This window comes from Carettochelys insculpta, chromosome 14 (assembly GCF_033958435.1).
Source record: "Carettochelys insculpta isolate YL-2023 chromosome 14, ASM3395843v1, whole genome shotgun sequence".
NCBI classification, from domain to species: domain Eukaryota; kingdom Metazoa; phylum Chordata; order Testudines; family Carettochelyidae; genus Carettochelys; species Carettochelys insculpta.
Window position 1 is genome coordinate 16,688,035 of NC_134150.1, and position 26,819 is coordinate 16,714,853.

Genomic DNA, 26,819 nt, shown 5'->3' on the forward strand with positions numbered 1-26,819 from the left:
TTTAATGGCCTTTTCTTTTTAAAATGAACTCATGCCTAGATCAGTAACAGTCTTTCAGGTAGAGCTTTGAAATACGGGGGAGCGAGAGTAGCTTTTTATTCCTGTGAGGAGTTTCTCAAGAAAATTCCAATTGTGGTGGCATTACAAAAGGAGTTGACATGATCAGAGTTCCCTGCTGGTGAATTTAGGTACCGTTCTTTCAGGTTCAGGACAGCAATTTCTTCAGTGCAACTGGTAAGGGTGTGAGAGATATAGTTGGTTGAATTAGAGGACGTGGTGTGACTGGTCTCTGTTTTGCTGCATACCTAGTTTTCTGGATCAAGGAAGCAGGTGATGAGCTATTCAGATTTGTGGTCACAGTATTGTTCATTCTTCTTCGAGTGGTCCCCGTGGGTGCTCCACAGTAGGTGTCGGACTCGCCCCAGCTCCGCAGATCGGAAATTTTCTAGCAGTTTCCTTTGGATCGTGCATGCGCCGATCCGCGCCGCTTCTTCGCGCGCCCTTGGTCATGTGCGCAATCCGGTCCCCGCCAGTTCCTTCTCAACCGCCAACGGCTGCAGACGGAATCCGCTCCGGCTCCAACACCTGAGACAGATAAGACTGTTAATTCTAGTTGATAGCTTGTTTTTTACTATTATACATTTAAAAAAAAAAAAAAAGTAACTAAGTAAGAGTGGGAGAAGAGCGGACAAAGAAGGCTGCTTTAGGCCATCCGCTATCCTAAAGGCCGTAAATGTTGTTTATTTTAAGAACACTGTGATTAGCGGCTAAGTACCCTATTAACAGTTAAAGACTCACTGGGATGTCTTCCTCGGGGTTTAAGAAGTGAGTGTCATGCCGTGAGGCTATGCCTGCCTTTGATGGGCATAGTAAGTGCATTTGTTGCCTGGGGGAGTCCCGCATTACCCAGAAGTGCTCTCACTGCGCTAAGCTTACAGCCAAGGCCAGGAAGGACAGAGAAATGAGGCTCAAAATGATCTTGTTTGATAAGGCCCTTCAGCCTGAGCCACTGGAGAAGCCTCTCACAGAAGGGCCCTCAAGGTCACACAAAAGGAAGGCGGCTTCTTTGACCCCCTCTGTGCAAAAGAAGAAGAAACTCTCCCCGGCTCGATCCTGGCCGGTGACCTCAGCGAGCAGGACGAGTGGAACGCAGATCCCTGAACCACGGGCTGATGATAGCGGCAGCGCGGTCGCGCACGTGGCCGTGGCTGGGCCTCCAACTATTCAACAGTCCGCGCCACGGGCGCCAGCGCGGCAAGCGCCGGAATCGGCGGCGCCGCCTCACGCGGCACCGGCTCTCACGGTGCCGATGGTGCAAGGACGCCCAGCACAGGGCCAAACGGCGCCGGAGGAAGCTACCCACGCGGCACTGCATATGACGGCACCGAGCGCGGCACCGACAGTGGGGCCGAGATCCCCGGCATGGGAGTGGGTGGCACACACCTTGCAAGGACAGGGGAAAGCTAGGGCTAAAGCCCGACACCGCAGTCCATCTCCGGAAATTGCTGCGCTGCCATTATCACCCAGCCTTCCCCCCCCCGCCGAGATACACACACCGCACCAGGCAGCAACTCCGACGGCCTGTTTCAGACCCCGCTCCCCGTTCCTTCAACCGCCTTCGCCTTGGCTCAGGCAGCCTTCACCCTTTTTCAGGCATGGATCCCTACGAATACTATCACAGACCGTCTTCACCATTATCAATGTCGTCAAGGAGATCGCGCTCTTCTAGACATCATAGGTACACACTCCGATCGTGGTCCAGGTCCCAATCACCAGGCCCTTGCCTGTGTTGTTATGGCTATCCTCATCATACTGAACACCGACATCGGAGGTCCAGATCCAGGGGCAGATCCGCACCCACTCCTCGCCAACACCCCCGCATACACTCTCGCTCTGGGAGAGGAACACAGTTGTCCCAGGTGGAAATAGGTCCAGAGTCCCGAGACCTTCCTTCACAGCCCACGAAGGAGCAAACATACCAGCGAACTCAGGAATCAGAGGAGTTGGAGGAGGTTTATCCTAGCGGCAACTCCTCATCCTCCCCAGATGAGGCAGTTGTCCCCAGGGACATCTCCCCTCAGGATGACCTTAAACAATTCCAAGATCTGTTCAAAAGAGTAGCATACACGCAGGACATTCAAATAGCAGAGGTGCAGGAGAAGCATCATAAACTCCTGAAAAATTTGAGACCCCCGGCTTCATCTAAAATCGCCATCCCACTGGACGAATCCATTATGGAATCAGCCACTAACATACGGCAGACTCCAGCCTCCATCCCGCCTATGAATAAAAGGGCGGATAAGAAATACTTCGTCCCAGCCAAAGCCCCAGTTCTTTGGTGGTTGAATTGTCCCAACAGAGGTCAAAGACGTCTCAGTATAAATCAGGGGGGTCAGATAAAGATGCAAAGAAATTAGACCTGTTTGGCAGAAAGGTCCACTCCTCCTCTACCTTATTACTGAGAATGGCAAACTACGCGGCACATTTATCAAACCATAACTTTGACAATTACTCTAGACTTACCTCTCTCATGGATTTCCTCCCAGAGGACAAGAAGCCAGTGCTAAAGGCAATCGTCCAGGAGGGCTACGCGGCCTCGTGAACGGGAGTTCAGATTGCCTTGGATGTGGCGGACACAGCGGCACGCTCAACAGCCGCAGCAGTGGTAATGCGTAGGGAATCCTGGCTCCAGATGTCTGGTATCGCCAGAGATCTACAGGCGAAGATCGTAGATCTTCCATTCTACAAGCAAAAGTTGTTTGCAGAATCAACCGACTCGGTCCTCCACTCTAGCAAAGATTCGAGGGCCACACTTAGGACCCTGGGTGTCTATACTCCTCCATACAAGAAAAAGAAATTCTACCCCCAGCAAAGGCGCTACGCTTACCAACCACAATGTGCACAATACCAGCGAGGCTATGACCAAGGGCGCCATCAACAGCAGCAACAATACAGGGCCCCCAGGCGACGTCCTCAACAAAGTCGCACAACCTCAGGGCAAGTCCAGAGGCAGCAAGTTTGACGGGTATGTCGAGGACTGCACTATCAACACCATCTCTCAATGCCTCTCTCACTTCATGTTCCATCATCTCCTCAAACCGTTCTTCTCCCAATGGCAAAAGATCACAACAGACAAATGGGTGCTGGAAATTATAGCCACGGGTTACACGATCCCCTTCCAGTCACTACCACCACCGAAACCTCCCACCCAGCCTCTTCTCAGGGACCATTCTCACAAGACGAGGCTGAAGCAGGAGGTAGATCACCTCATGTTCATAGGGGCGGTGGAAAGAGTACCGGAACAATTCCAAGGGAAAGGTTTTTACTCACGATACTTCCTAACAGAGAAGAAAACAGGAGGCTGGAGGCCGATCTTGGACCTACGGGGCCTCAACCGATACTTGCGCAAACAGCGCTTCCAGATGATTGCAGTTGCCTCCATAATTACAGCACTGGATGATGGAGACTGGTTTGCAGCCCTCGACTTACAAGACACTTACTTTCATATAACAATCCACCCGGCACACAGACGCTTCCTCCGCTTCACGGTCGGTGGGGAGCATTTCCAATACAGAGTTCTTCTGTTCGGCCTATCCTCAGCACCCAGAGTCTTTACCAAAACCCTGGCAGTGGTATCAGCTTACCTGCACAGGCAGGGCGTGTTTATTTTTCCATATCTGGACGACTGCCTACTGAAAGGGGCCTCAAAGGCAGAGATCCTACGCATGATACACGTCACCGCGAACACGTGCACTTCGCTGGGCCTAGTTATCAACCTCGCAAAGTCAAAGACTGAGCCCATGCAAGATATAGAATTCATAGGGGCGCGCATAAACTCTATTACATCAAGAGTATACCTGCCCGACGCCCGCTTCCGCACCATCAAATCTCTGGTACAAGTCATGATGTACAGCCCCACGGTGCCGATTCTAAAATGTCTGCAACTGTTGGGGCACATGGAGGCCGCCGTGTTTGTGGTACAGAATGCCAGGCTACACATGTGAAGCCTGCAGCATTGGCTGGCGAGCGTTTACAGACCGGCAGCCCATACCATCCACAGGGTAGTATCGCCCACGATGGAGGTACGAAAGTCACTAGCGTGGTGGGCAGATCCCAAGAACCTGCTAGTGGGAGTACCCTTCCACCAACCACAAATTTCTATTTTTCTTACAACTGATGCCTCCTGCATAGGATGGGGAGCACACATTGGCAGCAAGGTGACACAAGGGCTATGGTCCCCCGCAGAACAGACACTGCACATAAACATACTGGAGCTCAGAGCAGTGTTCAATGCATTTTCGGAAATGCCTGCGCAGCAAAGTAGTCGGGATCAATACCGACAATACCTCCACCATGTTTTACATCAATCGACAAGGAGGGGCACGGTCCCGTGCGCTATGCGCAGAAGCAGTCCAATTGTGGAACTGGTGCATTGCCAACAACATAACGTTGAAAGCCTCGTACTTGCCTGGCGTCCACAACGTGAAGGCAGACCAACTGAGCAGGCGCTTTGCACTCATGCATGAGTGGCAGATCCGCTCCGACGCATATTTCGCGCCTGGGGGTTTCCCCAAGTTGATTTGTTTGCCACCCAACACAACAAGAAATGCCCTCAGTACTGCTCCAGAGCAGGAGTAGGGCGGGGGTCCTTGGGGGATGCCTTCATGATCTCATGGAAGGGCCCTCTACTCTGTGTTTTTCCCCCACAGCACTCATCCACAAGGTTCTGCAGAAAGCCAGAAGGGAGAGAGCTCGCATGATCCTCATAGTCCCAACCTGGGACAAGCAACAATGGTTTCCCCAGCTTCTGCGCATGTCGGGTCATCCACCACTCCCCCTACCGGTAGCGCCGGACTTACTTACACAGGCTCAGGGGTCCATAGTGCACCTGCACCCTCAGGGACTCCGCCTACAAGCATGGCTAATCCATGGCTCAGCGCCTTAGAGAGCACGTGTACGGAGGGAGTAAGACAAATCTTAGAGTGTAGCCGAAGGACCTCCACCAGGAGGACTTACGAGCAGAAGTGGACACGATTTACCTCTTGGTGTTCTTCCAAGCAGTTAGCTCCTCTCGACGTCCCTATAACTGTAATTCTAGAATACCTGCTGGACCTCAAACGAGATGGGCTCTCTCTATTCTCACTAAAGGTCCACCTCGCAGCTATATCAGCCTTTCAGCACAAAGAGGAAGGGCCCACCATATTCGCCCATCCTATCGTCACAAGGTTCCTGAAGGGGCTGGTAAACCTGTACCATCCTCGAAAACTGCTACCACTGTCATGGAGTTTAGACTTGGTACTCCACACGCTATCGGGACCACCCTTCGAACCATTAGCCACGGTACCCCTCTGACTACTTACCATGAAAACGACCTTCCTTCTTGCGATTACGTCAGCCCGCAGGGTGAGCGAACTCACAGCAGTAATGGCCATGCCGCCCTGCACTGTATTCTCAAAGGAAGCGGTGATCTTACAGTTATACCCAGCCTTCGTTCCAAAAGTTTCTTCGGAGTTCCACATTAACAAACCAATAGTATTACCCTCGTTTTACCCAAAGCCTCACAGCTCCAGCAAGGAGGCGCAACTGCATCTGTAGATGTGAGGAGGGCGTTGGCCTTTTACATAGACAGAACTAAGCCCTTCCAGAAAACGGACAGACTCCTGGTGTCTCTTGCTCCCAGGTCGAAAGGGGAAGGCCTCTCTTCCCAGAGAATTTCAAATCACATTGTGTCCTGCATAAAACTGTGTTATGAGCTCCATAAGACCCCTCTGCTAGCTCCGCCCAAGGCTCACTCCACCAGAGCGATGGCGGCATGAACGGCCTTCTTCAAGGGAATCGCATTGAAAGACATTTGCAGAGCGGCGACTTGGTCATCTTACGACACCTTTGCCTAGCATTATGCCCTGCACCGGGTGTTCGATGAGGATACCCGTCTGTCGACAGCAGTCCTCTCAAGGGCAAGCTGCACATGAATCGAGTACCCACCTCCTTACTTGGGGTTACTGCTGGGTAGTCACCTACTGTGGAGCACCCACGGGGACCACTCGAAGAAGAGAAGTTACTCACTTGTGTAGTAACGATGGCTCTTTGAGATGTGTCCCCGGGGGTGCTCCACTACCCACCCATTCCTCCCCGCTTCGGATCTCTGTCTGGTGTTTTTCAGGAGCATCCGGGGCAGTTGGTCAAGGAACTGGCGGGGACCGGATCGTGCACATGACCGAGGGCGCGCAAAGGAGCAGCGCGCATTGGTGCATGTGCAATCTGAAGGAAACTGCTAGAAAATTTCTGATCTGCGGCGCCGGGGCGAGCCCGACACCTACTGTGGAGCACCCACGGGGACACATCTTGAAGAACCATCATTACGACACAAGTGAGTAACTTCTCTTTAGGCCTCAAAGTGGGCAGCCCATTGCCCAGAAGGTTCACATTTGGGTCTTGGTGAGGGGATGATTGCATAGAAGGAAAAGCATGCCCCAGGATTGTCTGATATCCAGTTTTTAAATCTAGGTGTACAATAACACTTTTTGGTAGCCACTTGTGGGAAAACTCTGTGGGATCTTGTAAGAGGGCTGACTTAATAACTAGGGCAAAAAGAGGGCAGAATCAGGATGGATTCTGCATGGACAGCTGTAACCTGATTTGAAATCTTGCAGCAGACATTGTGGCAGAGAGGCTAGAAAATGTGTAAATCAGGAGGTGATTAAACCTGTAAAATATATTAATTTATCTGGGCTATTCAGGGACAGAGTACATTTTTAGCCAATGTTAGGAAAGGGAACATAAGAACATAAGAATGGCCATACTGGGTCAGACCAAAGGTCCATCCAGCCCAGCATCCCATCTGCCGACGATGGCCAATGCCAGGTGCCCCAGAGAAGGAGAACTGAAGACAGTGATCAAGTGATTTATCTCCTGCCATCCATCTCCTGCCCTTGTTCTGAAGGCCAGGGCACCATACTTTATCCCTGGCTAATAGCCATTTATGGACCTAACCTGCAAAAATTTATCAAGCTCTTTTTTAAACCCTAATAGAGTCCTGGCCTTCACAGCCTCCTTGGGCAAGGAGTTCCACAGGTTGACTGTGCGCTGTGTAAAGAAAAATTTCCTTTTATTAGTTTTGAACCTACTACCCATCAATTTCATTTGGTGTCCCCTAGTTCTTGTATTATGGGAAAAGGTAAATAATTTTTCTATATTCACTGAAAGGGGTTGTTTAATGTGTGGGACGGGCTTAGGGATGTAGCCAAAATAGTTGCTGCCACCTTCTGGTTATTTGCACTGGAAACATGCACTTTTTAAATTGAGGTATAGTTCCTTGAAGGACCAGAGTTAAACACACATCTCCTAGAGCTGGAAGGGACCTTGGGAGGTCATCTAGTCCAGTCCCCTGCCCTTCTTGGCAGGACAAAGCACCATCCCTGACATCTATTTGCCCCAATACCTAAGTGGCCTCCTCAAGGATTGAGCTCACAATCTTGGGTTTAGCAGGCCAGTGCTCAAACCACCCAGCTATCCCTCCCCCCTAAGATGCCTTCCCCTAAATCTACTTCCAGAGAACATGCAGAACTTTGTTGGGCCTCAAAATGACTCCTGCACTTAAGAACCAATCCTTTTCCCTCAGCATTTTATGAGGGGTGGACAGTAGGATTCTAACTGGGCTGGGATCAGATTTTGATGGGGTGAGGGGCAGTTCTGAAGACGGTCTTCACTAGGCAGAACAGTTTTAGGAAGGATGAGCGACATGCATGGGCTTAGTTATTACTGGATAAATCCCAGATGAGTTAATAAAAGTGTTGCCTCATTAAATCACCTTCCCTTTTCCTTGTCTCTCTTGCTGTGTGTCCAAGACAAATACCTTTTTGCTAGATACACTGTGCAATTTTTAGTGGACTTCTCTATTTCCACCCATGCTTAAGTGGGAAAGACACTTGAAGCTCTGATAATGGTTTCCAGTCACTTTTACCTTTTAATCAATTCCTCCTTTAATTTTAGATGATGACTATAACAGGGATGATCGCAGGGAGAAGCTATACCAGCAGTTTTACCAGCAGATACAGAAAGAGTATGATAAAGAAAGACCTTCTGACTGTATCATTGTGTCCATCAGCAGGGAACAAACGTAAGTTTCTAATGTAAAGAATAAGGTGTTTTAGGTTTCCACTTAAGATGTTCGTTTAATTATACTGTTCTTTCTGAGCTGAAGATATAGGTAATATATGAATATTAAGGCAGCATTTTTCTCTCTGAAGTTACTTAATTCTATTTTTTTCTAAAGTACTTTAAATTCTGTATCTCCTAGATCACTGAGCATATTAAGTGTGCGTGAGTGCACACAGAAGTATTTTTTTTTAAATTACTTCCAAAGCAAATTAACTCTGACTTAACTCTGAATTTTTTGTTTACATTTTAGCATTTATTAGGAAACTCATTTTGGAAACTAAGAATCTAATCAATGTAAAATATTAACTGCAGGTTCAGATCCTACACCTTTTCTTGTCACCTTGACAATTTTAATATTTTACATATTTTTCCTAATTTAAAAAAAAGTTCTTACTCAGTAAAAATCCACATATACAGTAGGGGATCTGGTTATATAGAAGGCACTATGAAATGCGCAAACTCAAATGTTTTTCTTTCATCTTATAGTCGGGTTAAATGGTGATAACAGCAAAAGAAATTTTGAAACAAACTTTCAGAAAAAGTTTTATAAATGTAGCTTCCTTTTAAACTGAAAGTAAACAGTTTTTTTCCACGTTGGGTAACTTGGTTTTCATCCAGATTAATTCTTACGAGGAATGACGTTTGCATAGTGCATAGAACCTTATGTTTCTTGTATAAAGTATTCAGTGTCATTTTTCTAACAAATATAAAAGCTTGAAACATAATGAAATTACATCTGTGGAAAAAAGAGTTAAATGAGGCAGAATGAAGAGAATTTTCTTTTTCATTATTGTATAACTATAAATTTGTATTTTATAATTGTCCATATCCTGGAGATGATCGGGATCAACTATAATATGGAGGCCTTGACAATCACTGATGCATTTCTAATAGGGTTTATTTGAGGGCCAGGAGGATTAGTACAAGAAAGCTTAACTATTTTCTTAGTGTTCAATGTAACCACTTACGTGCTATTTTTTCTATTCTCTTTCTTTCCTCCTTAAACCTTTTGTTAACAAAATGAATGTTCTATATTTAGTGTACAACACAAAATTAATTGCCAATATTCTGTTTTTACATGGGTTAACTACACAGAAACTAGTAGATAATAAAGCATACTTTTTAGAATTTTACACAGCTTCTAGTATGGGAATCAGGAAACTCATCAGTCTAAAGCAGTGCTGATACTGCTGCTCTCCTTTCAGTGTCGGATTCTGGTGTTGTAAATACAGTACCTGAATCCCCGTCCATCCATCCATCCTTCTTTCCTTCCGCCCACCTATTAGTCTTCTGATATTCAGGTGATACTTGGATTACACTAGCGATTTTTCCTCATCTCTTAATTTGTGGCGCCATCTGAAAGATGTTATTGTGGGTGATCACTTCAAATGCAGTTGGCAAATCCTCTGTCAGTACTCAGCATTGCATAATAACAGAGGTCAGCACTCTGTGAAATGTCTGTTCTGTATTCAGTAATAGAGAGACTTGCAGTCATGGTGAAAGATGGCCATTACTGTAGCTTTGTCTGAAAGAACAACTTAGCCTAGCTTGTGGAGTCATTTGAATGATAATGCTCCATTTTCTAAGCACTTTGTTAGTTTAAAAATAAATAAATAAAAAACCCTCTCAAGTTGATACAGTAGGAAACAGTTGTGTGTAAAATTGACATCTTGATCTCCATTTTCCTTCACTTGCTTTCACATCAAATATACTTGTTAAAGCAACATCTTCCTAACTATCAAAACAGTCAGTACCACGTGGTACACAAAGTTATCTGTACTTTTGTCTTGTATATATAATAATGTAATCATTGGATGTCGTCTAACAATTCTGATGAGGAAGACAAAACGAAGAGGACTACTTCTTCGCTGTTGTTAACACTAATGATCTTTCATCTGTAAAATAAGCAGATAAGACTCAGGCTTTGCCTGTACTTCCAAGTTAACAGTGTGGTCATGGCACCAGCTCTCCCAGTGCTCTGTGTAAACCATAGCTCCCAGTGCTGGGATCCTGTTTACGCTGGCATTTAAGACACTGGGCTCAGTATGTGTATTTTCACATCCCTTAATGAGAAGGTTACTGTGCAGTAACTTGCCACTGTAAACAAGTCCTCAGAAGTTTCATATGGAGCTAAGTACATGTAATATGATGTGTGCTATACATTAGCTGAGCATAAAAATCCTTTAAGCTTAATTTTCAATGCCCTTCCCTGTTTATCTGCACTCTTATTTTTAAAAAATCAACTAAGAGGCTTACCCAGTCAAACAGTTTATATGTGGGAGGAGCAGGGAAGTCAAGTTTTAATTGAATGTATTTGACTATATCCGGGATGATACATACATAATGAATTAGAATAAATAAAATTGTAAATATAAATAGTTTCGTTCATTAATAAATTCATATATGCACATACATTCCAAAACACCACTTAATACATGACCACATAGGGATCCCAAATTAATATTTCCCATATATGAAGAAATCAGATTTCCAAACAGTTGAATCCTGATAAAGATACTTTCTAAAATAGTTGGTATATGGGTTTTTTTTTTGTTTTTTGTTTTTTTTTTTTAAATCTCCGTTCTATTATATGAAAGAGCTTGTCTGATTTAAGAAACATTCCATCTGTTGGGGAAAAAACCCTGGTTTTTTTTACACTTCAATTAACTAGAATTGTTACCTGTAATTTAGAGCATACAAAACATGAACTACAGCATGGTAACAACAGTGACACAAACTTTTATTTGTAAAATAACCAGCCTCTTTTTTTTCTTTAAGGGAATATGCAACAGTCATAGGCCATCGGTTGCAGGATCATGGCCTTGTGGTGGAAATGATATACCTTACATCAGAGTTGGGTCTCACACGCGCCCTCCAAGAAGTTAAAAATGATGGTTCCCCATTTTGTATTCTTGTTGAACAGTCAAATGTAGCACTTTCCTCTTGCACCGTAATCATGCTTCATGAGTCTATCAAAAGTAAGTTTAGCTTCATGTAGAAATGTCACTTAAAATAGTCCCCATTCAAAACTGCAATTTAATTTTCATAGAAAATGTTAAAATATTCACCTTACACATCACGCTTCTTGGTAACAAAACCTGATATTACAATTTGTAAATACTTCATGGAATTAATTTCCAGTAAGTCCCAGAACACAAATCCATCTGCCCAATTTCTTTTTCTTAAATGACATGAAATAGGCAACAAAAGCTGTCTACCATAGTAAGTAATAGTAGGGCATTATATACAAATAACATGACTACTGTTCACATTCTTATTGCTACATAGTTGGATCAAGTTAAAATCTGTCTATTTTAAGTCTTTGGTTTTCTAAAACTTTAACTTCAGATTTCCCATCTTCCCCTTAACAGTAACACAGTTGTTCTAGTGATTATTACCAGAGGCACTTTCTTTTTAAATGAGAAATACCTATCTGTCCTATTCCTCCATTCAGGTAAAATATGTTCTGAATTTAAGAAGTCTATGCAAATACTACTTTGCCTCTTATTTCTGTTGGATATTTGCAGAACTGTTCAAGTGTGAAACCAGGAATCTTAAATTAAGATGACAAGTGTCCTGTATCTTTTCATTGGGGAAAAATTTTAAATGTAATTAACATTGCACATAGTTGTGCTGAATCAAACTAACCTTTGTAATTACTTGGTAACCATGTTAATCCTGAAATAGAAACCTTTAAAATTTCATTCAGCTGAACTACACGCAGACTTAACAGCTCTGTTTTCTGTCTTTTTGTAAATGTGTCAAGTAGATGGGAACACAAGACTGATAAAGCAAGCTCTCTCTCTTCTCTGTAGTACACCGTAATATGCCCATGGAGGATGCATTGGCTCTGATAGTTAAAGCATTTGGGAAAATTTTTGCTGAGCGTGAGCAGCAGGAGCGTACCGAAATTTCACACAAAGCAGCTGATCTGGTGGATGACTACATAGAACGGGAGCTCTATGAGAATTACAGAGTGCCTCTAGGAATTAGACATCTTCTCTTTCTGTTAAGTGAGGGAAAATATTTATATCGTGAGGAGTTGAACTCAATAAGTGACTACCTGAAGACCAGGAAAGATGAGCTTGAAGGTATTCATGCTTTTTTCCCCAAAAAATACAGCTTTAAACATATTTTAAAATCAACATGTGTTACCCAAGTCCAGCTGAATGGCAGGTACACACCATTTTATAAATAGTCTGCAAATAATGATTATTAAAGTGGAGATCCAAAGTCCACCGGTACATGTCAATGTGTTTTAAAGCACGTGTATATCTACCCTAAAATCAAATACACATTCACTATAGATATGGTCGCACATCAAACACTTAATCTTTATATCCTAGCCTTTAGTGGGGCAATCACTTTCCCATCAGATTTAGCGTTACAAGTAAAATTTTCTAGCTTTTTTCTTTAACATCTCACCTTTTAGGTTTTACTAATACCATGCACATATAAAAGTATTATAAAATAAATTCATATAGAAGGAAACATTGTGTAGAATTTCACATCAGGTTTATTAAAAACCGTTACTCTAACATGTATAGTTTGCAAAGTATTTAAGAAAAATTCAGCATAACGTTTTTAACAGCTAAAACAAACCAACGAACTTGCATAAGTTTTATAAAACTTATTTTAGAAAGATATTCTGGTGTTGTGTTGATCCATAGGAACATCCCTATAGAAACTATTGAACTTCTAGATAAAGGGGTTAATACTTAGTAATAATCTTATTATTGTAGGTCACGCAGTGTTTATAAGGGTGTACTCTTAAGAGCTACTTACTTTTTGTTTTTCTCTCAAACTAGCCCTTGTTGAACGAACTAATCCTTCAACTGAAGTTGAAGATGCATTGTATCAAGCAAACATGATGCCGAGTACAAGCACTTCCACCCATACCTTAAGTAAACCTCCACCCCTTCTACCAACACCCAACAGAAATACTCTTTTAGGTCAATCACTCCATCTTCCAGCTAAACCTGCATTGTTGGGTGATAGGCCCTCAGGAGCTCTTCTTCCAACACCAGGTTAGTAACAACTTTTTCTAATATCAAATTTTATATTTGACACTAATTTACTACCTTGATTTTTTTCTTTCATGGCTGATTTGATTATAATCAAATAATTCTAATGAAGGAAATAGATTTCATCATAAAACTGTCACAGAAATATAATCAAGGTGTGAGAAGTATAATGATGTGAGGGGTGATGGAGCCCCAAAAATTCAGTCATTTACAAAGGTTGAGAGTAGTGATTTAAATAGCACAGACAATTGGTTTATTTTGTTATCCGTGTATTGTGGTGTTTGGGTTTTATGGTTAATTCATACGCTTTTTCATACATAATCAGTGTGTGTTATTTTAGGATTATAGAAGTGTTAAGACTCACAAGCATTAGGCAGTAAGAAGTGTGTATTAGGTACATAAGTAAAGCATGACTGGAATAAAAAGCCCTGCAGCAGGGGTGGGGAACTTTTTTTGGGTCCTGACCCACAGAAGGCTCAGTTGGGCACCACATACAAGTGAGCAGCGCAAAAACACTCCAAACCAAACCAGCCAACCAACCACACAAACGAAAAAACCACCTCTCATTGACCTGGCCTCCAAGTGAGATGGAGAAAAATCCAAATGCAGGAATGAGCTGATATGGGGAGGCCAGGTGCAGAGTGTGTGACTGGGTCTTGAGGAGATGGGGGCATCTCTTTGGTGCAGTTCTGGGAAAGAAGCAGCAAAGCTGTCTGCACATGGCTCCTGCACACAGCAGGGAAACACTACATGCAGGCATCACCGTCTACTCTGCCATTCCTGTTGGCTGATTCCTGGCCAATGGGAGTGGTGGGGAGCAGTGCCTGGACAGAGTGCTTCCCTGTGGCATGCAGTAAACACTTCCTCCCACCTGCCTGGCTGAGTCCACCAGCCAAATCCTGCTCTTACTTGCCCTGACTATCCAGTGAGGATCAGGGCTCCCACCCTCTGCATCAGAGAGCTAGTGCTGGCTCTCAAGCTGGCTTATGCCCCTGCAGTCGTATGGGGTGGGGAGCTCTGAGCCTCATGGGCAAGGTCAAAGTGAGCAACCATAGGTTCCCCACCCTGGCCTACATTCCGGAAGTCCTCTATCAGCTGCAGCCTTCATCCACCTTTACATTACACGACAGTTTCACCTCCATTGTGCAGCTGTCCTCCATCTGCTTTGCCATTGAGGACTTCTTGGGTCATACTTTGTCTGGAACCTCACCCTTGACCATTCTGCCATGCATGACCCTAAGAAAGTATGTGACTCCAGGTAGCATCACTATAGCGCCATGTCTACACTTGCTAAAAACTTCTAAATAGCCATGCTAATGGCCAAATCGAAGAATACTAAGGAGGCACTGAAATGCATATTAAGTGCCTCATTAGCATGCCGTTGGCCATGGTACTTCAAAAATGCTGCAGTTCGGTTGCCCATGGCTCATCTACCCATCAGCTGATAGGAATAAGGGGATTTCGATGTTGGTGGGGTCCTTTCAAAAAGGACCCCCATGTAGACGAGCCGTGGGCAAGCGAACTGCCGTACTTTCAAAGTGATGCGGCCAGTGGCAGGCTAATGAGGCACTGAATATGCATTTCAGGTGCCTCATTAGTATTCTTTGATTTGGCCATTAGCATGGCCATTTCGAAGGTTTTAGTAAGTGTAGATGTAGACTTGAGGTCATAGAAATGTGCAAGCCTTTCCACTGCTACAAGATGGTGATCCATGGAGTGGGGAGCAGTGTTTACAAGTTGACTGATTCCAGATAGTGTTATAATTAAACTCTGTTTAAATATTAATGTGATACCCTACTCAAATCACCCTAATTTCCAAACAGGCATGTCTGGTGCAAAAGGTAAACCTCCACCTCTTCTAGCAGCACCTGCTAAAAGACCTGGTCTACTAGGATACTCACCCCATCAGCCTGCAAAACGACCACTACTTGGGGAGAAACCTGGCCTTTTGCCAACACCAGGTGAGGATGGGAAAGCTTTGTAGATTTTTATGCTCTGTAATTTTTTGAGACCAGCCACTTTACTGTCTTTCTGAATTTCAGTTTAATATCAGAGAGGTAGCCATGTTAGTCTGTATCTGCAAAAACGAGAAGTCCTGAGGCACCTTATAGACTGACAGATTTATTGGAGCATAAGCTTTCGTGGGCAAAGACCCTCTTCATCAGATCAGGTCTCATTCCAGATCAGGTCTGGCAAAGTGGGTCTTTGCCCACAAAAGCTTATGCTTCAATAAATCTGTTAGCATATAAGGCCGTTTCTACACATGCCACTTTCTTTGAAAGTAGCATGCTAATAAACAGCCCGAAATATGCTGAGGCACGGATGCAGATTCCCTGCGCCTCCTTAGCATAAGGTCATGTGATTTGGAGTCCGGAAGAAGGACTTCCTTCCAGAAGACCCCCACCGGGGCCGTGCTTCTAAACAGCATTTTGGAGTCCGGAAGAACATCTTCCGGAGGCCCCTTCTTCCTGAAAATTTTTGGAAAGAAGAGGCCTCTGGAAGAAGGACTTCCTTCTGGAAGACCCCCTGGGGGCCGCGTTTCTAAATGGTGTTTTGGAGTCCAGAAGAATGTCTTCCGGACTCCAAATCATGTGACCTTATGCTAATGAGGTGCAGGGAATTTGCATCCACGCCTCATTAGCATATTTTGGGCCATTTCTTAGCATGCCACTTTCTGTAAGGGCCTAAGGTACCACAGGACTTCTCGTTGTTTTATCAGTTTAATATTACATACTTAGCGGAATTGGCCTAATGTCTCACCTTTGCACTCATAGGTATATAAGGGGAAATCTTACTCAACATGAGAGATTCCAGAGAGAAAGAGGGAGAAAGTACGATAGTAGATGCAATACTTGTAGCTAAAATTTTTCTCTCCTAACTCAAAAAACTTTTGGAATTTCCAATGAAACATGCAGTAATCTTCCTTAAAAAGGTTAGTTTGCTACCAAGAAATATGTTCATTTTATGTATAATGATTTCAAATTAGATAAAAGCAACATGCAAAATTAAAAAGCACTTGTACTTATTACACTGTCTCCAAGTAAGCAAGATGTTTTAATACAAAATGTTTCTATTTATATACTGTCCTTTATCCAAAATGACAAGTGGAGCACAGTTGTCTGGTCCAACAGGTGAATATAGCTGAAAAATTTAACATCTCTGGTGGGGGGATGACAACACTGCAGCAGCCCACCACAGTGGAAGCATTTAATTTCAGAAAGGGGAGCAACACAAAAATGAAGAAGTTAGTTGCAGATGAGATACAGTGTGAAAAGTGAACACTGTACTAGCTGCATGGAAATTTTTAAAGACTCCATAGCAGAGGTTCCATTTAAATCTATATTCCATTTAAATGTATATTCCAAATTATTTAAAGAAAAGTAAGAGGACCAAAAAATGCCACTGTGGCTGACCAAAGAATTTTTTAAAAAATCAGAGGCAAAAAGGCATTCTTTTAAAAGCAGAAGTTAACCTACTTAGGAAAATGGAAACATAAGCTGGCAAGTTAAGTGTAAAAAGTATAATTTGGAAGACAAAAAGAAAAAAAAAATGAAGGACTGCTAGTCAAACACTCCAAAGCTTGGACAATTGAGATGCTAAGGGTGTAGTTAAGATGGGACCATTGTGGAGAAACTAAATGAATTATTTGCCTCCGTCTTCAGGTGTGAGAATGTGAGGGAGCGTCCCAAATCTGAACCATTCTTTTTTGGTGACAAATCTGAGTAATTGTCCCAGAATGAGATGCCATTAGAAGAGGTTTTGGAACAAATAGATAGATTAAACAGTAAAAAGTCACTAGGCCCGGATGGTATTCATCCAAGAATGCTGAAGGAGTTCTATGAAATTGCAAATCTTCTAACTATGGTATGTGACATTTAAATCTTAGTTTCTGTACCAAATGACTGGAGGGTAGCTCATGTGATAACAATTTATTTTAAAAGGCTCCAGAGACACTCCCAGTAATTACAAGCTAGTAAGCCTAACTTCAGTAATGGGTAAGTTGGTTGAAACTGTAGGAATAAATAGAATTACTAGATACATAGTTGGGGAAGAGGTGTTAGCCCCGAGACAGTTAGAAGTGCAATTTTACTCATCAGAAGATGGACTAGTCTGCAGGGCTCTATGCACTCCACCTCTAACATTGTTATTGTGTAGTTATGACAAAGGTAAGTTGAGTAAAAGTAACGGTTACTTGAACAATATAATACAACACTACAAGGAAAATAGGACTCCCTACAACATAAGAGAACAGAACTAGATAACGGCTTGGATGTTAATCTGATACAGACCCTCACAATATGATTACAAGGAAAAAGTAAAGAAAACAATACTATGTCCTAGATGAGAAGGAAGACGTGGGGATTAACCGTCAGGGATACCAGGAACTAGATACAGGAAATGTTGGGACAAGAGTGTTATTTCCTTCGTCTTCTTTCTTCTACACTTGACTTGTAGCCCTGTGTGGAGAATGCCTAAAAGAAATGACCTACAGGTGTGTGTGTATGTGAGGTTTTCCCAAAATAAAATAACATAAAATAAAATTAGACTGGTCTTCGAGGCCCAGCAGTCCTCTGACTGCTGCCCTAGCTACCAGCTGGCTTCCCCAGATCCTCTGTCAGACTGGCCTATGAGGCCTAGCAGTGTGCAGCTGTTGCCCTAGCTACCAGCACTGACTGGACGCTAGAGAGAGGATCAGAGGAGGCCCTGAGGTGTGGGCTCCATCCCTTTTTATAGAGCCCTGTCTCCAGTCAGACTAGAGTCATTTTCCCACCTTAGTCTTCCCACCTTAATTTTCCCGTCTTATTTGAGCGAAGAAGACAAGCCCACGTTGGGAGCCATCTTTCAAAATAGAAGCCACTTGTGGAATCCATACTGAAAGTGAGACAAAATGGAGTCGACCTGAAAATAGAATAGAAACCATAAAACTCTAATTTAACTCTAACAGAGTCAACATGGTTTTTGTAAAGGGAAATCATGCCTCACCAGTCACTCTTTTGAGGGCATCAACAAGCCTTTGGACAAGGGGAATCTACTAGCTATAGTATATTTACAATGTCAGAAGGCCTTTGACAAGGTAATGGGATAGGAAGGAAGTCTGCCCATGGATCAGTAACTCTCTAAAAGATAGGAAACAAAGGGCAAGAAAAGAAGCTCTATTTTTAGAAGCGGGTAAGGTAAATAGCAGTGTCCCACAGGGTCTGTGCTACAAGAAGTATTGCTCAATATTTTTATAAATGATCTGGAAAGGGAGTGACCAGTGAGGTTTCAAAATCTTCAGTTGATCTAAAATTACCAAAGATAGTTAAGTCCAAAGCTGACAGCAAAGAGTTATACAAGGATCTCACAAAACAGAATGACTGGACAATAAAATGGCTGTTGATATTCAGTGTTGATAAATGCAAAATAATCCACATCGGAAAACATAATTCCAATTATATATGTTAAATGATAGTCTAAATTCTGTCATCAGTCGAGAGAGGTCTTGGAGTCATTGCAGATAGTTCTCTGACAACATCTACAGACAAAATGTTGGGCATCATTAGGAAAGGAGTAGCTAATAAGACTTTTTCTGTCTTATTGCCTCTTCTAAATCTATGATACACCCACATCTTAAATGCTGTATGTACATGTGATGGTCCCATCTCAAAAAAGATGTATTGAAGTTGGAAAAGGTACGGAAAAGGGCAACAGAAATGAGTAGGGAGCAGCTTGGAAAAGAGATGACCAAGAAGGGTATATGATAGAGGTCTATAAAATCATGACTGGTTTGGAGACATTGAACAAGGAAGTGTTATGAGAAGGAGTAAACACAAGAACTAGGGCTCATCAAATGAAATCATTAGGGTCTGGATTTAATGCACCCGAGGGTACTGAGGGAATTGGCAGAGGTCATTGCTGTACCTTTGGCCATTATCTTTGAAGACTCTTGGAGATGGGGGAGATACCGGGTGACTGGAAAAAGGCAAGCGTAGTGCCCATCTTTAGAAAAGGAAAGGAGGACAAGCCAGGGAACTGTAGACCAGTTAGCCTTACCTCAATCCTTGGGAAAATAATGGAGGGAATCCTCGAGGAATTCATTTTGGAGTGCTTGGCAGAGGGGAAAGTGATCAAAAGTAGCCAACATGGATTCACCAGATGCAAGTCCTGCCTGATCAATCTGAGTAGCTTCTATGAAGAGGTAACGAGCTCTGTGGATATGGGCAAGTCAGTGGATGTGATATACCTTGACTTCAGCAAAGCTTTTGATACGGTCTCCCACAACATTCTTGTCCATAAGTTAAGGAAATATGGATTGGATCCCTGGACTATAAGATGGATAGAAAGCTGGCTTGATGGTTGGGCCCAACTGGTAGTGGTCAATGGCTCAATATCTGGATGGCGGTTGGTTTCAAGCGGGGGGCCGCAAGGCTCGGTTCTGGGGTCGGTGTTATTCAACATTTTATTAATGACCTGGACGAGGGACTGGATTGCAGCTTCAGCAAGTTTGGGGATGATGCAAAACTAAGAGGGGAGGTAGATACGTTGGAGGGTAGAGAGAGAATCCAGAGTGACCTGGATAAATTAGAGGACTGGGCCTAAAGAAATCTGATGCGGTTCAACAAGGAGAAGTGTAGAGTCCTGCACCTGGTGCAGAAGAATCCCAAGCACTGTTATAGGCTGGGGACCGACTGGCTCAGCAGCAGTACGACGGAAAGGGACCTAGGGGTTATGGTGGATGAAAGGCTGGATATGAGTAAATAGTGTGCCCTTGTAGCCAAGAAGGCTAACAGCATACTAGGGTGCATCAGGAGGAGCATTTCAAGCAGATCTAGAGAAGTAGTTATTCCCCTCTATTTGGCACTGGTGAGGCCACATCTGGAATATTGTGTCCAGTTTTGGGCTGCCTAGTATAAAAAGGATGTGGATTTGCTGGAGCAGGTTCAGAGGAGGGCAACAAAAATGATTAAGGATCTGGAGCACAAGACCTATGAGGATAGGCTGAGGGATTTGGGCTTGTTTAGTTTACAGAAGAGAAGACTTAGAGGTGATTTAATAGCAGCCTTCAGCTTCCTGAAGGGGAGCTCTAAAGAGGAAGGTGAGAGACTGTTCTCAGAACAAGGAGTAATGGTCTGAAGTTGAAGAGGGGGAGGTGTATGTTAGATATTAGGAAAAACTACTTCACCAGGAGGGTGGTGAAGCATTGGAATGCATTGCCTAGTGAGGTGGTGGATTCTGCATCCCTCGAGGTTTTTAAGTCCCAGCTTGACAAGGTCCTGGCTGGGATGACTTAGTGGGGGTTGATCCTGCTTGAATCAGGGGGCTGGACTAGATGACCTCCCGAGGTCCCTTCTAGCCATATGATTCTGTGATTTCGTGTGAAATCAATAGTCAGGAGGTTTAAAACAAACACAAGTACTTTTCCACACAGCACCTGTTACCTGTGTAACTCTTTGCCAGAAGATGTTGTGAAGGCCAGGACTACAAACAGATTCAAAAAACAAGATAGGTCCATCAAAGGCGATTAGCCAGGATGGTGTGCCTGGCCTCTGTTTGCCAGAAACTAGGAAACATTTAAATTGAGCCTGTATTTTGGTGTCTAAAATGTTTCCATGCAGCTTGCAAGGATTTCCTTTGGCACTGTGTGCTTTTCAATTTCTGTTAAATGAGCTTCCTCATTTTTGTGTAATTCCCCTTTCTGAAATGAAATGCTACTGTAGGGTTTTCCCCACTACAGGGATGTTAAATTTAATTACCTTATGGTCACTATCAAAGCAGTTCAGCTATTTTGGGTCAGATCATGTGCTCCAGTTAGGACTATATCAAAACTTGCCTCTTCAGTTGTGCATTTCAGGACTAGCAGCTTCAAGAAACATTCATTAAAAGTCTCAAGAAACTTTCTTTGCATCCCATTCTGAGGTGACATGTACCCAGTCAATATAGGGATAGTTGAAATCCTCTATTATTATTATATTTTTTACTTTTATAGATTCTCTAATCTTGAGCATTTCACAGTCACTACAACCATCTTGGTCACGTGGTTAGTAGTATGTTCTTAGTGCTGTATTCTTATTATTCAAGAATTGAAGCATATTATTCAAGCATATTTGGAGCCTTTTTATTGATGGGTGGTTTGTTCGTACATAGGAATTGCAGTAATGACACGTGCTGGTCAATGTGTTGATTAATGTGGCCATACCTACATTCGGAAGGTTGGGGGTGCAATCTCTTCTGACCAGCCAGATGGAAAAAGTCCTCTTTGGCTGCTATGTGGGCTTTCAGTGGCCTGAAGTCTGACATGACTCCAGGGCTGCAGACAGTTGGTCTTAAATCTGAGGGCAGATGCCTTCAGTAGCAGGAAAGTTATAGAGGAATCCAGTTCTGTACAGTAACTGCAGTGACGGGCATGACAGAACTCCCTGAAGTGAAGCTAGCAGTTAGCCTTTTGCCAGTACAAGAGGGTGAGGAGTCCTCACTGATTGTGATGTAGCTGGGGCAGGGGAAGAGTTGGGGCATAGACAAGTAAAACACCTGTGTTAATCTTTTTACTTTTATTTTTGTAACAGCTGTTCATGTTAAACCTGTGCAGCACCAACGGGCAGCTAAACCAAAGCCTTTGCTTAAATGAGAAGACCTCGCAGACACCAGGACTGATAATGGAACACACTAAACATGATGGTGGCATCCCTCTTCCAAGATAGCAGAGAGCAGGATAAACTTGTATTAATGTCTCTACACTCAGACAAACTTAAATGTGTCTCATTTTCTGTTATACACATTCCTATGGGAACTTTTTAAAATTTCAGGAAGCTGTTCTGTTCAAACAAAATAAGTATTTGTGGAAGGCCAGTGTTGTAGATTTATGGTCTTATGAACTAGAAATTGTTTAAATAGATGTGGTCACAAAATAAACTGCTTGTTTTTTACAACTTATCACTGATTCTTTTGTGATTAAGTTTTATCTGACTTTTCTATGTGATTATTTTAGAAAGCTAAGCAGACCCTGGCTAAAGCCACACTACTGCAGAAGATCGACCCACTCAGGGTTGAACTTTGGTGATTTTGTTTCATGCATGCGTGAAATGGTGCTTTTGGGGTGAAAGTTGACCATGGAACTCCTCACAAGCTTCCAGGATTAGGGAAGGTTGATGGGAGAAATGCTCCTGTTGACCTTCTTCCTTGTAGACAGCCACTGTAGTTGATCACTGATAAGTCGATTTTAGACACACCATTGGTGTAGATAAATTGCATATCAGCGGTCAACTTCTGTCTATTATAGATATAATTTCAGTACTTGTGCTGGGCAGGGATTGAGGCCTTTTTTGATAGTGTGCAAAGACAATGTGTGGTGGGGATTTTATATTTTTATGTAATACAAAAGTGTTATTTCTACTACTCTTGCGTCTTCCGTGACCAAAGATAAAGACATATTAAGGAACTACCAACTCTTAGTATGTCACCTGCTTAGCTGTCTTCTCATACTTTTAACTGAGATCTTATGTTTGTTACAGTATTGTGCTGTGAACTCTTATGTCTTCTATGTGTTGGAATGGGAGTCTTTCCATTTCTGTTGTCATTAACTTCAAGTTACAAGACACAAAAGGATTAAGGAAGATGATGTACTAATTATACTCTCCCAGATGCAACTAAGAAAAATTAATGTTGAGAACTACCTTAGCTTCCATGTAGTTCCACACAGGCCAGTAATGTACCAGATTTAACTTGTTAATTTAAAGAAGAATTGTGTACACCTGTGCAACCTGCTAGTTGTCACAAAAATAAGTGACTTGCCAAAAACAGATTAACACTCAGTTGCCTACATAGTATATAAATTCAGAACTGCAATATTAGATCCTTTACATTTTGTTTCTTAATCATGGTTTTTCTTTTCATCTCATCTTTATGAAAGACACACAAACAAAGTGGAAAGTGGCAGTACAGTAAAAACAATCAGCTAGCTCAGTACCTAAACTTCAAACACACACAAGTTAAAAGAACTGAAAAGATGACTTTAACATTTCAGTTATGTTAATTGTAAGTATCACTTGCAATAACAATAGGGAAAATACTTTTACAGGAAGGAATGTGATATTGTGTAAGTTAAGAATAGTAATTAATTTAGAGAATTCTTTCATTGTTGTAATTTTGTATGTTACAATTTTTCTTTATCATTTATGGATGCAAGATTTTCAAGTCTTAACACATCCTGCTAAAGTAGCACTAACCAACCTGTATGGTTATTAACAAATCATGGTTCTGGAATCTATTTTGGTAGGAGTTTCACTGCCCTATTTATAGCCCCTCTTGAGTTCTTTCTCTCAAGGTCAGCGTGCAGAGCATTTAATCAATTAGAAGCTCACAAAACTAACTTCTAGTACAATTTTTCCCCCCATGATAGAAAGAATTTAGTAGGTTGGCTCTGTCAAAATTCATTTTTCAACAAATGTATTTATTTAACTTTAACTAAGGAGCCACATGTAAGTCTTAGTTCAGCACCGCTACTCCAAAGTACAGTCCCCACCACAAACACTAGGAAAATAGTCCTGTCTTTTACGGGAAGTTAAGCATGGTGCTGAAAAACATGCTATTTTGCTTTAATTGACATTATGCAATCCTATTGCTACTTTTTTGGTTCCAGTATAGCTAAACTATCCTGAATTTTAGGGACCAGCTGCCAGGTAACTCAAATCTCTATTCAAATTAAGCTGTGCATGTGCCTGTATTCTTTAATCAAATCTTATCCTGAATTCTGCACTGGGTGGGTGGGAGGTGGAAAGGGTTGCTTTTTTGTTTTTAAATAGCTGTGGGTTTCAAAGTTCTCATATCAGTAAGTAAGCTGCTTTCACAGGTCCTCTCAAATAATTGCAGGCCATATAGTTCCTACCTATGTATTTATCTGGCAGCTAATACTGTAGTATATGTGGCCTTCTACCATTAATATAGTGAAAGTCCTTTTATTCAGCATGCTGGGAGAAAGGAGAGTGCTGGTAAATTAAAAATAGAAGTTCATGACAGAGGGGTTTGAAGTTGTGTGATGGGGCACAGTCTGTGAGAGAGAGGCTTGAGTCTAGCAGGAGACTGGGTCATGGGAGAGGCTCAGGATGCTGGATAAGGTTTGGGGTGCTCACCTCTGGTGGCCCCACAACTAGCTCCCCATGTTTGCTGCTCCTGGTAGAGGCTGGCCAGGTGGCTGTAAGCAGACAGGCAATGGGCTGGGAGCCATGGAGACAGCACTCAGAGAGGAGAGGGATGGAGGAAGCATCTCTGCAGAGCTGCCTGGCAATGTCTCTGCCAGCATTAGCAAAGATGGGGAGCCATTTGTGTCAGCAGCTGAACATGTGCGCCCCACACCCTGCTTCCCACAACCCAACCTCTACCATGCCCCAGCCTCTGCCCCAAATCTCCAGAACACAAACCATTTCCCAGACTGCATTTTACACCCCCTCCCACACACCAATCCTCTGGCAGCCCTGCACCAATGGCATTCTAGATTGGACTTTCTGTGCAGCTCAGAAATGCTGGTTTGCTGAGGTTGTTTGCTGGTGAACTGTTGAGTAAAAGGGCTTTTACTGTACATGTCTTCACTCCCATGAAGTACAGAAGTAGTATCTCCATTTTACAAATGATGAACTTAAGTGCAGACTAAAGCAGTGTTTAAACTTTTTGAGACCACAAAACACCAACAAATATTTTTACGCAGAACACCTAAGAAAATAAACCCTCATATGCCACACACATGCGCTGGCTGACATCAAGCAGCTGACTGCCAGCGTAGCACATACGCCACCTGTTGTTGCTAGTTGCAACACTGCGATATAAATAGGAGAAGAAAATTAGAGGAGGGAGGAGGGTAGCACAATGTTAGTCCATCTTGTTGTGTTGCTAGACTACTACTGCTCTCATGAGATGTAGAAATAAAATTGTCAGTATTTTCCATTACTATTATCATCCTAAAATGGTTATTTATTGTGAAACTTTGGAAAAATAATTCAAACACTCACGACACACTCGTGAGCTCTTCATGGAAAACCAGGGTTGCACTGAATATAGTTTAAGAGACACTGGACTAAAGGACTTTCCAGGAAGTCTGTCACAGTGCTAGGATTTGAACCTAGAGCTCCTGAACCCCAGTGTAATGTCTTAATCCCAAGATCATTTCTCCGTTGAGGAAGGTTTAAAGATGAATGTAGTCTGTATTCATTATATGTCTGATATTATACCCATGAAAGCCAGTGGAAGTGAAGCTATGGTTTCATTTTAAAAAAAATGCTTTGGGATATTTGTTTTTTATCAAGGTAGGAATCTTAATATAATATTTTAGTGAAGACAAAGCCTTGAGTTTACTCTGACTACGTGCATCAAGGTACAGTCTACATAGTTTTGTCTCCAGTACTGTTTTATATCAAGAGAACTGCCTGTGGGGGCAGGGCCTTTTTTCCTTGATTAATTGAAGTCACAGCATAATCTTAGTGAATGGAGTTGAGCTGCTGCTCTGATGGATCTGATGTGCTGTTACTGATCTGGTTAAGGACATATTCTCAGCTTGTCAGTCTTTTACGTGATGTGGCAAAATCAAACTCCAGCAGATTGATCATGGTGCATCGAACCCACAGTAAGTATAGACATACCCCTAGTTAGAGATTCTGCATCAAATCTGCACCTTTTATTGCTCATCTTTCTTTTGAAAGAGGAATAATGGCTTTGTTGACATTTATTTAATATAACTGGAAACTTGAAAATGTAACAAATACTCTTCTTGCTGTACTTGGAAAGTTTGTAGGTTGAATTTGAAAATAGGTATGAATTGACAAGTCAAATTGTCACAGATCTCCGGTGCCTATATTAAGTAAATACTTTAAATCAAATTTACTCAGTTTGATTTTCCCATCCTCCCAATATACTCTGCCATTATTGTTTTAGTGCTATTATATTGTAATGTCTAGTGATTATACTATTAAATCATCTCGAAACAAATTGGTGAGATTTTTACTAAAAACTTGTTCTAGTGTTAGAATGAAAAAGTGAGGATACACTCTCTAAATTTGATGCCAGTATGGAGTGGGATGCTTGAAGTTTTATACCCCTCTTGTGCTGCCAAGACTTCAGTTGACTTCTGTGTTTTAGCTGTTGAATACCATAGTTTCACACAGCTGTATTTGGCTTTTTGCCTTTCATTGTCTAACCAGAATTCCTTAGTTTTTCTGGCAGTATGTCTTGATTTTTCGCTAATTTTCCAATACATACCTGTTGCTTCTGATCTCCAGTGTTGTGTATTTAGGAACACAGTAAAACAGAAGGGCTACTGATGAATAAAAGTCTCTTGTTTGGCAAAGCCCATCTGGTCACTCTACTCTGAGACGTGAGATTCATTGTCTCTTTCACAACTAGCTTAATACAGGAGGGTCTTTACTGCCAGAAACACTTCAGTCTAATGCTTTCTATAGCCACATCAGCCTGAAGACTTTGTGGAGAGGAGGCTAAGAACCATGGTCCTTCCTCCAAAATATGTGAAAAAGAGAAGCCATCTCTAAGTTCTTTGAAGGCTAGTGGGAGCTATTGTGCACATTTCAGTTGAATGGGCTCACATACAGAGAGCAGAGCCTCTCTCCCTTCTTCCAGCCCCTGACTAGGAATTTGGGAGTGGTGAAAGACTTTTGG

General features: G+C 42.7%; 1 protein-coding gene across 3 annotated transcripts in view; it reads left to right on the forward strand.

Moving 5' to 3' along the window:
- LOC142020701 (uncharacterized) overlaps window positions 1–22,088 on the forward strand; it is a 54,702-nt gene extending 32,614 nt beyond the window's left edge. For all 3 annotated transcript variants that reach the window (XM_075008807.1, XM_075008808.1, XM_075008809.1), the window contains 6 exons: window positions 7,993–8,119; window positions 10,939–11,138; window positions 11,976–12,251; window positions 12,969–13,187; window positions 15,008–15,145; window positions 21,728–22,088. In XM_075008807.1, coding sequence (XP_074864908.1) covers window positions 7,993–8,119; window positions 10,939–11,138; window positions 11,976–12,251; window positions 12,969–13,187; window positions 15,008–15,145; window positions 21,728–21,789 — 1,022 coding nt within the window. In that variant the 3' untranslated portion in view covers window positions 21,790–22,088. The remainder of the gene's footprint in view (window positions 1–7,992; window positions 8,120–10,938; window positions 11,139–11,975; window positions 12,252–12,968; window positions 13,188–15,007; window positions 15,146–21,727) is intronic.
- Window positions 22,089–26,819: the final 4,731 nt, after the last annotated feature.